The following is a 16,384-nucleotide window of genomic DNA, read 5'->3' as shown; positions in this document are numbered from 1 at the left end:
AATGAAGCAAACCTAATTATTAGAGTCTCACATTCTTATTTCCCTTCTCATTATTTACCTTTGTGAGGATGCCTTCAAAGAAGAACCACATTATTCCTCTTGTTTATTTTAAGTGGCAGCACAGGCTGGTGCATTCCAGAAAAACACAGGAAATGCTCTACTAGGTTGCCATAAAATTTAGCCATTTAAATTAGCCATTTAATTTAGTTTCCATTTTGATTGCTCTGTGTCTCACTCCCTAAACATAGGGTCAGCAGGAAGCCAACTGGCATACAAACCCCATCTCTTCCAAACTCCATGACACCAGCTGGGTGATTTCAGAGATCACCTTGTCTATCAGGATACCAGGGAAACAAATGTTCTTCAAAACAGTAAGAAAGAAAGTCTTAGGTGTCCATATTTACCTTTTGCTTTGAAGGAAAGGCTCTTAAAATATTTAATCACATTTGTGGTTTGGCACCAGATGATGGCTATAAATCCATTCTAATTGCAGTGCATGTTAATGCCAAAAGGCTAACTGTACAGTCTGTGACTGTCCAGGAGTCACTTGCACCATGAATCAGCAGCACTGGTTCAGCTGGAAGGTCACAAGGGCCCAGATTATGATAAGCTGTTTCCCGCAACACAAAGGCCCTCAACTCTGTTATTCCAGTCGTGAGCAGCGCCTTAACAATGCTGCTACATTCATAACTCACAGGTCCAGTACGTGAGCTCTGCCATGCTGCCTGGAAGGACCCACACCACAAGGCTGTAAATTTATCCTGAGTGGTGCCAGCCCATAGCAGAAAAGAGAGAAAATAGTTTTACACACTATCGGAAATCCCTGCCTGCCTAAGATCACCCACGGCCACCATGAGACCCCACAGCTCAGGTCACGGAGAACAAAGTGCCAGTAATTTAATAGAAGTTCCCATGCCCTTTTCCAGCCAAATTAAAAGCTGCAGTTATTAGCTTTTATCTCTCTCCCCTTCTCTGTGACTGATAATCAGATAATGGTCTGCACATATTGAGTATTTCTGTGCCTCAGCACATCCTCTTTCCCTTCACATCTCCTGTAGCAACAACAGGCCGCTAGAAAAATGCCTACACGAAACATGAAAGCCCATCCACAAAGAACAACAGGATGCTTGTTTTAAGTGTACTTAGCAGGATTAATACCTGATTCAAGAGGCTATAATTCTATGGAAGGGCTTTCAAATGATGTGAAACACAAGCAAAGCTTTAACTCAGATCATAATTACAGCACTAAACACTCACCAAGTAATTAGCTGTAACAAACCCACTGTTAAACAGGGAAGCATCAAGCCGGCGTTACCCCTGTTTCACAGGAGAGAAACTCTAGGCAAAGCAACTTAACCCAAGCCACGAAGGGAAGCCTCAAAGGAGGAGCAAGATTTCAATCAACCTTTTCATGGGCTCATCAAACACATGCATAAGAGAATGTGACCTTGCACTGAAGGTATTTCAATTTTTATCTACCTTACTGAATTAAAAGAAGAAACCTGTTTTCAACATCATGACAGCCTTGGCTAGCTGCCTCCCTCTGCTTTAACATCGCAGTTCCTCCTCACATTCTACACAGAGAATAAGCCAAATATCACAAAGCACAGAAGTTTAAGCTATAAATACACATTTCCTTTTTCCTTAACACGATACGGTCACAGGCTGAAAGGATTCTTAGCAGTTGCAAGGCCAGCATTTAGCACAGAAAGATGTCACAACCGTGTCACACTTGGGGAGCAAGATGCTTCGGGAGCATTCACAGGGGCTGCCCAGAAGGAGCTTTCACAATAGGATTAGCTTCATCTTTTTCTGAAGGAGACGCAGGATGAGAGATTTCCCTAAGTACGTCTTTAATGCCCAGACTTGCAAAATATCAGGGTTGTGTAGCATCACCTCAAATAATCCAGAGGTTGCCTGGCATCTTCTAAGTGCTTTGCCCTTCCCGTGACTGTCTGCCAAGAGACAGCGGCGTCTGCCAGCTGCCCTGGGGAGTGCCTGGGCACGCAGAGATCCGGCTGGCTGCAATGCTGCCGAGGGATATCACCTCTGGTGTGAAGTGGTTTCCTTAGCAAATTGCTAAGGATGTGCCCACGTTGGGGATCACATCATTCAGCATGACTTTATTGCAGGTGGAAATAAAGTCACCTGGGCTCACACAGGGATCATAAAGCTGGAAGAGCAGGGTGTATAAACATAGTTCAGTCCAGAAATGCAGTTGGAGAGACCCAGCAGGGCTAGAATAAAAAGCTTTCACAATGGAAAAAAAGGCCCTACAGCCTCCAGGAAATCCTTTCTAATGAATGTATCACAGAAACTGGAGTTGAAGAAAGGCTCGAGTGGTAAGAGCTTGTCTGGTTTTCATCCCTCTCTGACTAATAAAAGACATCATCTCTTCCCACAAGACAAGTAAGGCCCAGGAGATACTGAAAAGGGCACTTCTTTGAGAGAAAGGCTGACATCCACAATGCCCACAGCCACGGGCCTGCATTTCAAATCAAAGCACAGACAGGATTTCTCTCCCCCCATTTCCAAGTCCTCCATGTGGTATCTCGAGCTCTACTACATGCAGGTTGAGATGCAGTGCTCCAGCACTGCCTGACAGCCCTGCTCCATGCTATCAGCTCTCCCTGCAAGCAGCCACACACCCCAGCACCCCAAAGCAGTAGGCAGAAAGGGAAAAGCAAAGTAAGAAAAGGCTGTGCCTGAGCTGGGGGCTTCCCTACACATTGTCATCCCAGCATTATAAAACATGTGAACCTGCAACCATGGCTGATGACACTGTTTAGCAGCTGGCTCCTCTGCATGGTGCATTCGATTTGGAAACAGGAAGATCTAACCTCCTGCTTGTGAGAGCTCTTGGGTTTGGTTTGTTTTGCCACTTTGGCTAATAAAGTGCTTCCAGAAACCAAATGCGAGTTTCCAGCCTCAAACTCATTGCTAGGAAGTTGGGCAGTGGGAGGGAGCACACACACACTGAGATGATAAAACTCCCAGTTTCCTTTAAAACCAAAGCATCTGCTGCAGCCAGGACCGACTGGCCAGGTTCAGAGCGAGTTAGCCAGTGAGGCTCTCATAAACAGAACCACTGCAGCAGGTTTTCAATGAACAGAAGGGTAAAATCAGTCAATCAAGTTAAAAATGGAGCAAACCTGGTTAAGGACAACCTCTTATTTTCACAACCTCGTTCTGCTGATGTCCTGGCTTTGGCTGACTGCTCAGGCTTGGTTCAGTAGGACATGACCATTGCTGACTCCAGGGGTGACCCCTTCTCCCACCACCATTCTGATGGGAAGGGATTCTATTAACTGAAAGTTTCCATCAACTGCTCTCTCCCCAGAGATGGGAAGAGGATGCTGAGGTCCAACAATGGGGTGGCCTCAGTAAGCCTCTTTCTTACACACTAAAAGACATTCAAAGGAAATAGGCAATTTGTTTATGAGCCAAGATTTCTGCTCAAGACTTATATCAACACTTCCATGAATTCACATTTTGATCAACTCTTTGTTACTCAGCCTGAGATTATCAAAATATCAACACCCTGACAACCTGCTGGTGTCAAAAGTGAATGCCTCAAAGTCCTTGGACTCAGCGTGAAGATAGCCTTACAGTTCCCATCTTTGATCTCCAGTATAAAATATGACCAATAAAATATTATAGGGATTTATGGCTGACCTCTCACTCAAGCTGCTTCACACCTAAAATAACACTACAAGAGGTGCCAAAAAAGAGGAAACTGTTTAGGTTTTCTTGCTTCTTAAAACCTGATACAGGCTTATGTCAAAAACTTCTGACTTTTATTAAATAGACTGCTAGCAATTACACAGTAACTCCCCTTCTGGATACACGGTTCAGGAAAACTAAATATGTGACTTTATTTAACTTCTTTGGGAGGATTAGTGTGGTGCTAACCTCTAGCAGAATCACAGCTGTCTTAGGAAACAGTTCCATCAAAGGAAAGCATATTTTCTACAAGAATCATGATACCATCTTGTTTCAGGCAGCCTGGCCACTTTCCTTCACCCATCCCCGCTCACCTTTTCATCCCTTGCAATTAAAATATTGACCATTGAATCATCTAACCTAGTTTGCACTCTTAAAATATATTTCCTGCAGGGCAGAAGTGTGGCTAAAACACTAATCCTGACTGCTGGGACAAGGAAGATGAGGAGCAATTAAAGACTGCAGACAACAGGTAACCTGGGTCAGTATTGCATGTGACTGACTGGTAGTGCTGGGGGTGGGGGAGAAAGTGCTTTGAAAGAAAATTCAATTATCTTTTGAATTCAACTAGATTTCCATGAAAAAATGTCTTTCCATATAAAAATCTTCCTTTTCCCTTTGAAAAAAACCCAAAACCAACTCACATCTTCAAATCACAACATTCTGATTTGGAAATACTGCCGCAACATCTTCCCAGACTACAACTTTGCTGCCCTGCAGTGACATCACCCCCTGGGCCAGCCCACATCTCCCACAGCAAGCTACAGCCACTGAGAAAGCAGAGCACCACATAAGCCAAGGGTTTATCACTGGAGGGTGTAGGGCTGGCAAGAATCTGGTGCCAGAACTGCTCTGTCCATGAGATAAGCATTGCTTCCCCCGCTTGGAGAACAGCAAGTCACTGGTAAGTGGCATTTCCCAGCACAGCCACTCCTTGGTGCTGCACTGCAGCACCTGTGTGCTCTTGGTCTCACTACCCCCAAAGCCATCTGGGGCACTTTTTCCACACTGGGGATATTCCACACAACCCATACTCACAGAGATGTAAAATCCACCAGGATTCACTGAAGCCCCCTGAAGTTATACCTTGCTGTTTCTACCCAGGAATCTTATGCAACAGCTACTAAAGCTTAGCAGCTTGATATCAAACCACTAATTTGATTTCAATAACATAAAATACAACATTTTGTCATCTGAAAAGCATGGAGTGGGCACAGTAAGCTATTTGAAATAACATCACTACAAGATCCTCCCCAGACAGCAACACTAGGAACATCCAGGGAGGGAGGAAAAGAATTATTCCTAATCCTCAAAGTAAGAAGTAGGATATCATAGACTCATAGAATAGTTCAGATTGGAAGGGACCTTAAAGATCAGCTAGTTCCAACCCTCCTGCCACAGAGAGGAACACCTTCCACTAGACTGGGTTACTCAAAGCCCTATCAAACCTGGCTTGAACAATTCCAACTTCACTGGGCAACCTGTTCTAGTGTCTCATCACCCTCACAGTAAGGAATATCTTTATTTACTCTATAAAAGATGCCCTATCATTCCAGAAATGGCTGTGGAGACCAGGCCTTCAGGCTGACTGAATGGGAGCATGGGGAGAGGCAGATTAGTCTGCTCTTATGAGACTGCCCCAACTCTCTTCTACATGCATCTGATGCTTCAAGCCAAAACAGGAGGCTCACAGCCAGTGCCAGCAGTGTCTGATGAGTTAGAAAGCGTTTCTGCACATCCAGTTGAAAATGAAACAGCCACAGACAAAACCTGAATGTTTCCTTTCCCATGATGAACTTGAATCTGTTCTTTTTTTCAAGTATAGGCAGCTTTAAACTTTATTTTAACAGTTGACTCTGTTGCACTAAAAGCTGCAAGCATCTTTTCACTGTATGACAAAAGGACAATTTCTCCAGTATATGGATAACCAGATAGAAGACAAGCCTGTGAAATACTCTTGTACCTCAGGATTGCACAGTATGTTTTATACCCTACCCTGCTATGCATCCACCTCTGGGAGGGATAACTGCTGCTACCACACTGAAGGCAGAATCCTCCACCACCACATCTGCAGATTTCAAGCTCACAAGAGCAAAGCAGACAAGCCAGCCTGAGTCTGTCAGGCTTATCTCAGGTCAGCACTGTGCAAAGGTAGCTATGCAGCTCTGGGTCCTGAACAGCAAAGTCCTGTTCACACACAGCTGCTCCTGAGCTGACCAGCCCTGGCACACCAGGGTCTCTGCTCACAGACACAGGGTCAAACTGCTGCCTCATGTCATACTTTCTTCCATAACCTCTGAGGCAGTCAGCAGCTATGTCAGCTCTTGTGTTCGCATCAGCTTACTCTTTTATGTAGGTTTGCAGCAAGAGCAGCCAGACTTTGATCACAGGCATCCGAGAATGAACCTTTGAATTGAATTGATGGTAAAGGGAAGGCCCAGCTGTCAAGATGAAAAAAGGAAAAGTTGTCCTTACCTTTTGCACAAGATAGACACTGGTTGCTCTTTCGCTTGCTACCTTATCCAGTGCTGTTTCTTCCAGTACAAAGTAGCTGACATCTGCGATGTGAACACCCACTTCAAAGTTCCCTGAAATTGCAGGAGGAGGTCAGTAGGCTGCAGGTAGGAACAAACTGCTGATACATTTCACTCTGGCCCCTCTCCCCTCACTCCCAGTTCTACTGTAACCTTTTCACCATATGCCTAGATCTCACACAATTATACTTCTTTCCATCTCTTCCATCTGAGATGAAAACTGTGGGCTCTCAGAACACTACTAAATTCACAGGCACAGTGGCTACCCTGTGCAAATGGAGCCACATGCAAGTGAATCCTCAAGCACAGCACTGATTATGTGAAAACCCTTTCTAAAAAATCACATAGAATACATAGAATAAACCAGGTTGGAAGAGACCTTCAAGATCATCGCGTCCAACCCATCAACCAATCCAACACCACCCAAGCAAATAAGTCTTTCCAAGTAGGAGCTTGTGACAGTGAGCCCAGTCTTCATCCCTTTGCTGTCAGACAACAGTAAGCAAGAATTATGGAACCCCAGTTTCCCAGCACACAGGCAGTGCAGGACACTGTAACCCAAGTATGGAGCAGCTGGTCACACATGCTTTTGGGTTCTCAGAGCTGCACTTCGTTCCACTTCACCACGGCTGAGCCTAAATTCCTGATGGTGAGCTGTGGAGTCTTCAGTGACTTTGGATCAGGCTATGTAGAAGTGCAGCTCTTCCACAAGCAGAATGTTCCCACTGTTATCCTGCTTTCCCTTCAGAGTAGGCTTTTTGTCTTTTAATCAGAGTCCAGTCTAGAAGTATTTTAATTCAAATGTTAGGCTAGAGAGGAATACTACTGAAGTTTATCATGAGGTTTTGGCAATAATTTGGATTTAGAAGCAGGGATCATTCCCAGCTTTGGAAGTAATTAGTACCTTAGTCCAAGAAATTCTGGCTTGCTAATCCTCAAAGAAGTCTATTGACCTTTGTTTTCTCTGGAAGGACCAGGCTAGATTTGAGGTGCTTATTTGTAGAGTAGTTCTAAGTGCAGCGAGTTCCTAATTATAACATTAGGCTCTTTAGAGGAATTCACTAACTTCTTGGTATCCATAAATATTTTTTCTTTCCTAATTTCTTTATAAAGGCAATGTAATAAGATATTATGCTGGTCACAATCCTGTTTGTTTATACGCCTTGCAAAGGATATTATCAAAGCCCTTCTCTAGAATGTCAGGGTTTTGAAGGATAAATGGTTCATAGCTGCACTCATCATGCAGTACATCTGCCCATGTGCCTTTCTGATGGGTACCCAGGTGCTAGATTCCAGCAGAATGGGAATGGAACCACCCAGCCCATTATGCCCTCACCTCTGAGTTCAGGTAAGTGAGCACCAGCTCAGCCTGAGACTGTCTGAATTCACAACAATTTTTAACGACTTGCTTTTTGAGCTCCTTTTGTACACTTGACAGAACACAGATGTAAAAGCAGCAGAAGCACATATGGAAGATGGGAGGGCTGTGGTTTAGATTTGTCCACATAACCTACAGGCATTGGAAGGTCCTGCAGAAAGCAAATATGATGGCAGCACAGGGAGAGGGCAGTAATCCCATCTCACACCAAGGAACAAATTCCACCAGTCGTTAGGAAGCTGGGAGAAAAGGCTGCAGATTAAATGGTTCACCTCAGAAAGCTGCCTACAGCTGTGTTGTGATATTATCACATGCCTTGAAAGCTGCTCGACATGGATTAGGCATCCAAGCCTGAAAATACTTAGACAGTAAGTCTAAGACCTTAGAGTTCAACCAACAGGTTTAATATTACACACACTCCAAGCCAACATACTCAGAAGGTAAAAAAATACTGAATACTTTGAAGTCAATATTATAATGTATTGACCCTGCAAGCAAATATTGACTGAAGGAAAAGGAGAGGGGGGTCATTACATCATGCCTTTAATCGTACTTTAATTCAATATGTGCACCCTTACATACATGAACTTCCTGTCCCCGATAGAAAATCGACAAACCAAGAAAGATCTCATTGCATGAGATAATAAAACATGGAGTCAGCCAATGAAAACACATTGAGTGGAGTTAAATTTCATTCAGGTTTCCCATCAGAGCTTCTAAGAGCTGGGGTCAGCGTGAGCCCCCTGCTTTTCAACTCCTAATGGAAATTCTATCTAAATATTTTCTTACATACATTGACATAATGCAAACTGGCAGCTCTTTGGTTTGCCTTGCCCCAGTATGAATCACCCTACCTCCCTCACCCCCAAAAAATTCAGATCATGAGAACTTGAAGATACAGCACAGCAATCAACCAACCTGATTGCTCTGAAATCACTGCTTTTGAATGTGTTAGACAAAATACCAGCCTAAGCCTGTACAGAAACACCTGCCTACTGCTCTCTCCTTGGTTTATTTGCTAGCTAAAATGAAAGTCCTTTGTGGATGGAGAAATACTGTTCACTAGGATTCTCTTCCAGGTCCACAAACCATTTTTCTAGTCTCATTAATTTTTATGACAAAGTCACAAAAGGAACATTTCATGTTGTAAGTCTTCTGTTACTTCCCAAGGAAAAGAGGCCTGAATGAAAAGAGAGTTAAACTCATTTATGAAAAAAAGTCTCGACAGAGAGAGAGCAGAGAAAAGGGGAAAGGGTGGGCACACATGGACCACACACCATAGGCTGCTACACATGGTCTACTCCACCTTCTTTTTGATGAATAAATCTATTTTCCCAGCAAATAAAGGCTTCAAATCTTGGCATGTAGCTCTGCATCATGATGGACTTGGTGCTCTAAATTTCTTACAGAAACGTGTACTTTACAAAACATGGACTTGCTCCCCTCCAAATTTAAAAGCCTCCCAGAGTGAAGCTAACAACCCCTAAAGCCAGATATACACTGCCAGTGTAAAGATTTGATTTTTTTTTTCTTTTTTAAAGAAATGTATGTAAGAATGTAGAGGAGATTAAGCCAGACACCTCATATGCTGAGGCTAAAGCCAGAGCTGAAGGGCGCATCTATCACAATGAAAAATGCTGAAGGCACTTGGATGGCTTCTTTCTCCCAGGATCTCCGGGATTTTTCCTTTTAAAATCATTTCTCCTGAAAGTGGGTGCAAACTGTCATCCCTTTTGAAGTCTACCACTACAAGGCTGCTACATGGGAGATGTTTATCAACAGGGAATGAGGTTTAGAATCCAGCGATGCACTTTTTATTACCTGGCTGTACCCTATCAGCTCCTCTCTGCACCAACAGAGGCACAGCAGCAGAGATGGATGGGAGACAGGAGTATGGCTTGAAATTACAGCATGGCATTGCAAAGCCTGATAATGAGGCCCTTTGCAAAGAGGAGCTCTCCTCCTAAGGCCTGCAATAGAAACAGGGAAAGGGCTGGTTATGCAGCCACCAAAGCTCCTCTTGGGCCAATGCTGTGTGCAAGAGGGATAGGATTCATTACCACCTTCCTGTTAACAACACAGTTCTGATGCCCTTGCTGCACTGTGCACAGAGAAGACAATTCCCCCTTATGTTTACCATCCTGTAGGCTGCCAGAATGGCAGAATGCGACAGGCTTGTATTTCTCCAGGTTTCTAAAAGCCTGGATCCCCCCTTGAAGCTTACCAAGTGATGGAGCTACAATGCTGCACTAGGCACAAAGCAGTTTTGGAGAAGTTTTGGCTCCTCGATCTGAGAATCTGGTTTGTTTGAGCCTGCTCCAAAACTTTGTGTGAGTAACACTGATATGATGCTAAAAATCAAAGGAGAATGGTGGCACCTCACAGAAGAACAAAGAACAAGCTGTTCCTTTTTTAATTATTTTTTCACTGATGATCTCATTCTCTACAACAAAACAGTTCAAAGAACTTTCTTCTTTCTTGAGGAAAATTATAAACAAGAAAGGATTAGCAAGAAAGAGCTGGAAGAGAAGGGAAAAGCCCTTTCAGCCTGTAAATGCTCCACAAAAACTGCCAAACCAGCAAGTCCTATCAAGTATTTGCCCCAGAAATGTGAATGCATCTGAACAGTATTGAAGGGAACACACTGAAAGCAAACCCCTCCTCTCTTCAGCAGCCCAAGTCAGCACCAATATGGAGAGAGAGATCGAGCAAGTTCAGCTTACACCTTCACAGATGTGAGTTTTAGGACTGTGCAAACTAAAAATGCAGCTCTTTAAGGATAAAACAGCAGAAGGTAATTCTCTAGCATGCATACACTCTCCCCTTTATTTCCATCTCATCTTCAAGCAGCATCATTCTCAGGAGAGAAGACAAACACTAGCAAGAGCATTGAGACAACTCAAAATCTACTTCCAAGTTTTTTATATTAACCACTATTTCTCACACAGTCTTCAGCCTTCAGAAGAGTTCAAAACAGATTGCAAAGTGTTTGGTCTAGCCAGAAAGCCAACTACCAACTGCTGTCAGCAGTTCAAGGTAGTTGGCTGTTCCCCTACTAAACCAAACTCTTGTGGCAAATAATTACAGCTCTTTCCCATTCCCCTGCCCTGGGGGTACCATCCTGATGCTCTTATCTGCAAAGTAATATTTAGCACCTTGCAGAAGTATGAAAAACTTGCATGAAGAGAGATAAATGAGGCCTTTAACCTACACAAATATTTTGCTGCTATTAGCAGTGCTACAGTAGAGCATGGGTCTTCATCAGGGCTGAGGAGCTCGCAAGTGATTGCAGGCAAACAGGTGAGGACAGCGCCTACAGTGGAGTGTCTCTGTTACAGAAGGGATAGGCAGAGGGGCTGCAGACAGTAACAGGGGTTGACACAAACCAAATAATTGCACTGAGGCCAAAAATGGCACTGAGACTTGGGGAAGCTGTAGGAACTAGCTAGAGGCCATCACAGATATGCCTTTAAACAAAGGACTTGATCCAAGCCCAAAGATTCTTTTTTTTCTTTGGTGTGTGTTAAGTACATCAAAAGTGAAACAGAAGTGTCCCTCCTAGGACAGGGAGAAAAGACAATGACTGAGTAGGAGAACGAGCAAATGGGAAAGCAAAGAAAGAACAGGATGGAGAAGAGTTCAATATAGAAGTAAATGCAGAACCATGGAAAGAGGGAGTTATTTGTCTGCTCTGGAGCCTGAAGACAAAAGGTGGGTGGCTTTAATTCTCAGCTGTTACTTTTCCACCACAGGAAGCCAAGCTATTGTTCAGACAAACAGGCAGTGTGTTTTATTTTACTTATTTTAAAATAACAAGGAAAGTGCTTAAATTTTACTTGTGTGCCCTAGGGCCATTTGCTTTCTGAAAGTGCAGTGCAACTGAGCATAAATCCATTAACTTGTTTACCAGGAAACCAAATTTTTTGAATTATCACATGATGGTCTCTAGCCAACCGAAAGGCAACTAATTACACCTTCTTTTAAGCAAGTAATAGCTTTTTCTTTCTCTATAGGTCTCTTCCTTGACATAACCTCCTGAAAAGACTCTGGCAAAAGGAATCAGAAACCTGTCTCTCAAGAGAGCAGGACAAGTCCCTGGGGCGCAGAGCTGCAACTTTTCCATCTGAGCATAAGTATGACTTTAGTCAATTTTGCAACAACTTCAAAAGAGGAAAAACTGCCTGCCCAAACAAACAGCAAGCATGTCTAAAGGGTAACCATCCACAAAATACTGTGTAGTAGTATTATGTACTACCAGGCGTTGCATCTAGGAGATGTCCCCATCCAAGCTCCTCTGCATGAAAAATGCAGCACAGAAACAGCTCCCTTCATGCTCCAGCCACAGAGAGACTTTGAGACTATCAGGAACAGCCTGATGAAGGCTTCAAGACATTTGAACTCATTGAATAATGCTTAATAACTTTCTTTTTTCTGAGTTTGTAGCACCTAGAGAGGCAGCCAAGGGTGTAGAAAGCAGGAGCTGGCACATGCAGCACATCACTGTGGTTATTCCAAGTGCCTGCATTGGATTGCAGACAGGGAGAGGGCTGGGTGGGTCTGGGATTCTGCTTTGCTTCCTGATTTAAATGTAAACCCATTGCTTTTTTTTCCCTCAACCTTGTATCTCTTTAGCCTTTACAGACCACATTTACATCTTTTCCTGTAGGAGTTGGGCTGTGAGCTTTCTCATTTAGTGGCACAAACTCAGGAGCTGCAAGATGGACCAACTGTCAATGTTAACAGAACCAAGACTGGCCCCAGTTACTCCAAAGGCAGATCATCCTGGGAGGGGGAAGAGGGAGAAAAGAAAACAAGGCAAAACCCAAACCCCAACATATTCAGATGCTAAGGCTTTCCATACTGAAAGTCTCAGCATTTACTGGATTTCTAGAAGTATGTGAGTACCTACTGACAGGCATAGAGGTGCAAAGTGATGCTTTCAGCAGTTCTGATAGAACCAGGAAATACTCAGAGAATTGCACAAAAATAAAGCATAACAACATTTTTTAGTTTTTTGGGTGTTGTTGTTGCTTGGTTGGTGGTGTTTTGGGGTTTGTTTTGTTTGGGTTTTGTGGGGCTTTTCTTGTGGTTTTTTTTTTTTTTTTGTCTGCTTGGTTTACGGTCTTTTCTCATTCTTGAGGTTAAAAGGCCAGCTCATGGGACATCCATGAGTCTAAAATCCAGGATAATTCCTACCTACTTTGTAGTGACATTCAAAGTACTGTTTTAGCCAGGTCTTGACTACCATGACCTTTGGTCATTTTGTCTCTGGCATCAGTTTAATGTTAAAGAAATAGGACCATCTCCAGGTGAAGTACAAAACATAACTCCTGTACTCATTAAGTCCAGTGAAGGACAAGCAGGCATGGAAAGCAGAAAAAGACACCAGGAAGGGAATCCTTCCTAAGAAGAATATTTTCCAGAGTATTCCATGAGCCATCAGCAATTCAAAATAGTTTCAGAGTTATGAGACTTTATTGCTAAATTAAATGCTAAGAGCAGGTCTTCCATTTCAATTGCACACAGATTTTGTCTGCAGCAACTAATAAATTCAGCAGTGTCCTAACACCACTTAACAGAATTTAAAAGCTACTTCTCATACTCTAAACCAAAGTCAAAACATCTCCAGAGCGTGGCACTTCACACATGGTGCATTAGAGAGCCCTGAGTTTTATACACAAACACTTTGGCTAAGGTTAGCATTTAAAGCTCCTGCAAGAAAGGTGCTCCCCGCCACTGCCCATCTCTGAAGAGTGTGCTCAGAAAATGCTCTTGATTATCATGGGGCGTTCCCAGATTCTCAGAAGAGCAGGAGAATCAATACTCCCACAGAAACACAGAGCAGATCCTTGTGCTGGTGGTGCTCTCCCAGGCTCCATCTCCTGTGAGCTGTGAATATCTAAGACGGTGATCAATCAGAAGCCAGGTCTCCAGACCTCGCAGATCCTATCATGTTACCAGGACAGAGAAACATAATACAGGAATGTTCTGTCCCGTGGGCTGCCAGTAAATCCAAATCAGCTTTTCATCACCTTGTGACATGTTGCTATCCAGAATGCACCTACCACCTACACCATTCCTGGAAAATACTTTTGAACCTCATGCAGTAACTCCAGAGGAGAATGAAAGAGCTCTTCTGTGCAAGAGGCACCACCATACCATTAAGGTGGGTACTTACACAAGGAAGGAATTGTCCTGAGGGACAAAACACTAAATACTCAGAACAGAACTTACACAGCATGGGCAAGATAATGCTTTTAATTGCAGACTGAAGGACACAGGGACAGACACAACAGAAAAAGTACACTGTGTAAAGATTTGTTTGCACTGCTGAGCAAGATACAAGCAGGGAAATACAGATGAAAGCAGAGCAGGAATATTTTAATAATAAATGGCAGGCCAGAGCACAGGACAGCTGGGGACAGACAGTATAATGATGGACAATAAAAACATGCCCTTTCTTTGATATATCAAACATGTCCAGCATTGGCACACGGAGGTGTCAGGTGCTTATGTCCCACCTCCTGCCCACACATTTTCTCCCCATTCCTATCCTGGAAACTACTTAGACTGCAGAGGGTCATGGGGAAGTTGGTTTCCTCTGTACCTGTACAAGTGCCTAGCAGACTTTGTGAGGTGCCAAAGCAGCACGTTCCACTCAGAGGCATTATATAATATATTGAAGTCTTTGCAAGATTCAAGGGTGATGAGCAAAATGGAGTTACAAACCACAATCAGATTTATCCACTGAATGTCAGTATTTGCTATTTGGCTATCTCTCAGAGAACCTCCAGATGACTTATGACTCAGACACAACACAAGTCTTTGCTACTCAGATTAATCCCAAGCACTGGACAGATGGATCTCCAACCCTTCACCAATTATTATCAAGCAGGACTCCAAGGCAATAACTATACCGCTTTGAACTCGGGTTCCTGTCTCAGAAAGCACCCTTTGCTGGTAGAGAGAAGTTACCAAGGCAGACTGTGCTTAGCTCTCTCAAGCAGTCTGTTAAAAGTGAGGTTTCCAGCCAACATGATGAAGGCAAAAGGACAATTTCTGGCATTCATGTCATTAATTATTTTTATCACTACTCCACGACCCACTTGAGAGGCTAACTATCAGGAAATCAGCAGTCTTTGAATGTAAGGCAATGGGAAGTGGCACCCAACAGCTTTGAAGATGAGTTACAATCATTTTGGGTGTAGGATGTCATCCTGTTCCAGAAATGAAGGTTTAGAGTAAGGAGGGACCAGCCTCAGTCCCTTTTGCAGTATCTCTCTCCTGTTAGCTGAGCCAGCGCTCCCAGGCATTCCAGGGGACCTTGGGCTTTAATGCTAGGCCAAACACACGCGAGGTACTTCCACTGAACAGCCTTGACATTTCAACTTCTTTGGGAACAGAATGCAGCTGCTGAGATTTCACTTGTAGCCATCCAATTTCTTTGTTTATTTTTGGAGAGATTTCCAAAATACTTCCCTCTGCACCTGGTTTTACTCTCTCCATGTAAACAGCATAATAGTCAACAATCAAGAAATACTGTAGTGAATTGAACTGTAAGATGTGTTTCCTGTTCAGCTGGGTTCTGAAGCCCCTGCACTGCAATAAAGTTAAAACAACAGCCCAGTGTTTCTGAGGGATCCTGCCATTTAAGGAAGTTGATAATACAGAATATATACAGCAGTAGCTTCTTTTCTTCCTGCATGCAACAGAATATAATGACTGAAGTTAACCATGTGGGAATGTACCCTCACACATCTTCTGCTGCTTCTGTGCTAAATGTGCTGGAAAATCTTGTTTTCTCTTGGACACCACCTACCATTTGTGGTTCCTCTCTAAAGACTCTCCTCATCCTCGAGGTCCTCTTCAATGAACAGCAATCCTAGGCAAACAGCTTTTAGATGTGTTTGCATGGGAATTTCTGGATCCTCTACCCATTGCCCAGCTCCTTAAAGGCATTCACATTTTTTTATCCTTCAATATACAATCACACACTATTGTCTTGAAGTATGCATCCACAAATATTAGTGAGATCTACCAAGACACAAAATGCTGCACCTCTAAATTTTTGGGGAATTGTCCCAGGTCCTGAATTTATGAACTGAAATGATCTGGAAGGTGACTTCACCCAGAGCAACTCTCCTCCCTGCAGCAAAGTAAACTCACTCTTATGAGTAACTCTACTGATATTTGCATGTCTGCTTGGCTGTTCCATGGCCATGGTCTTCATGAGATTAGTCCTTCACAGACAATCTACCTTTTATTTTGTCCTAATCCTCTGTCCTTCTCCCCTTTTTCTTTGTGTACTGCCAAGAAAAGAAATCTCTTAGGAGATAAAATATCTATACTTAAGAGAAAAATCCAGGGAACTAAAATGTTAAATACTAATAACAAATCCTGCCCATTTTTTTGCTTAGCCAAGCTTTTAATGAATCTTTTCCCAAGCAGCTCTCAAATGTATGTAAAAAATGTTCTAACAAATTCCAACAATCAATATTCCAACCAAATTCAGACTTCCTTAATCTCCACCCCAAGACCTTATCACTCAGTTTAATGCACTTGTCTATTTTCCTTTCGATCACCATTAGATTGGAGCAAGCTGACCATTATTTCCACTCAAGCTGACAGGAGCCCTATGCTTTTCAGTTGTCTGACTGATTCCAAGAGAGGTGTTTGGTGGAGGAAAGGTCATGCTGCCCAGCCCTCTGATTCCATTCAAGCCTGCACATGGAAATTGGAAGGGATGTGT

The 16,384-nt window shown here is 43.2% G+C and overlaps 1 protein-coding gene across 1 annotated transcript in view; it reads right to left on the bottom strand.

Moving 5' to 3' along the window:
• Positions 1 to 16,384, bottom strand: part of DIS3L2 (DIS3 like 3'-5' exoribonuclease 2) — a 198,286-nt gene that overhangs the window by 72,733 nt on the left and 109,169 nt on the right. The window contains exon 11 of the mRNA XM_054166737.1: positions 6,199 to 6,311. Coding sequence (XP_054022712.1) covers positions 6,199 to 6,311 — 113 coding nt within the window. The remainder of the gene's footprint in view (positions 1 to 6,198; positions 6,312 to 16,384) is intronic.

The sequence above is a fragment of the Dryobates pubescens genome, chromosome 13 (genome assembly GCF_014839835.1).
Source record: "Dryobates pubescens isolate bDryPub1 chromosome 13, bDryPub1.pri, whole genome shotgun sequence".
Taxonomy (NCBI): domain Eukaryota; kingdom Metazoa; phylum Chordata; class Aves; order Piciformes; family Picidae; genus Dryobates; species Dryobates pubescens.
The sequence above is the reverse complement of the archived record's forward strand: the minus strand, read 5'-3'. Positions and strand labels throughout refer to the sequence as shown.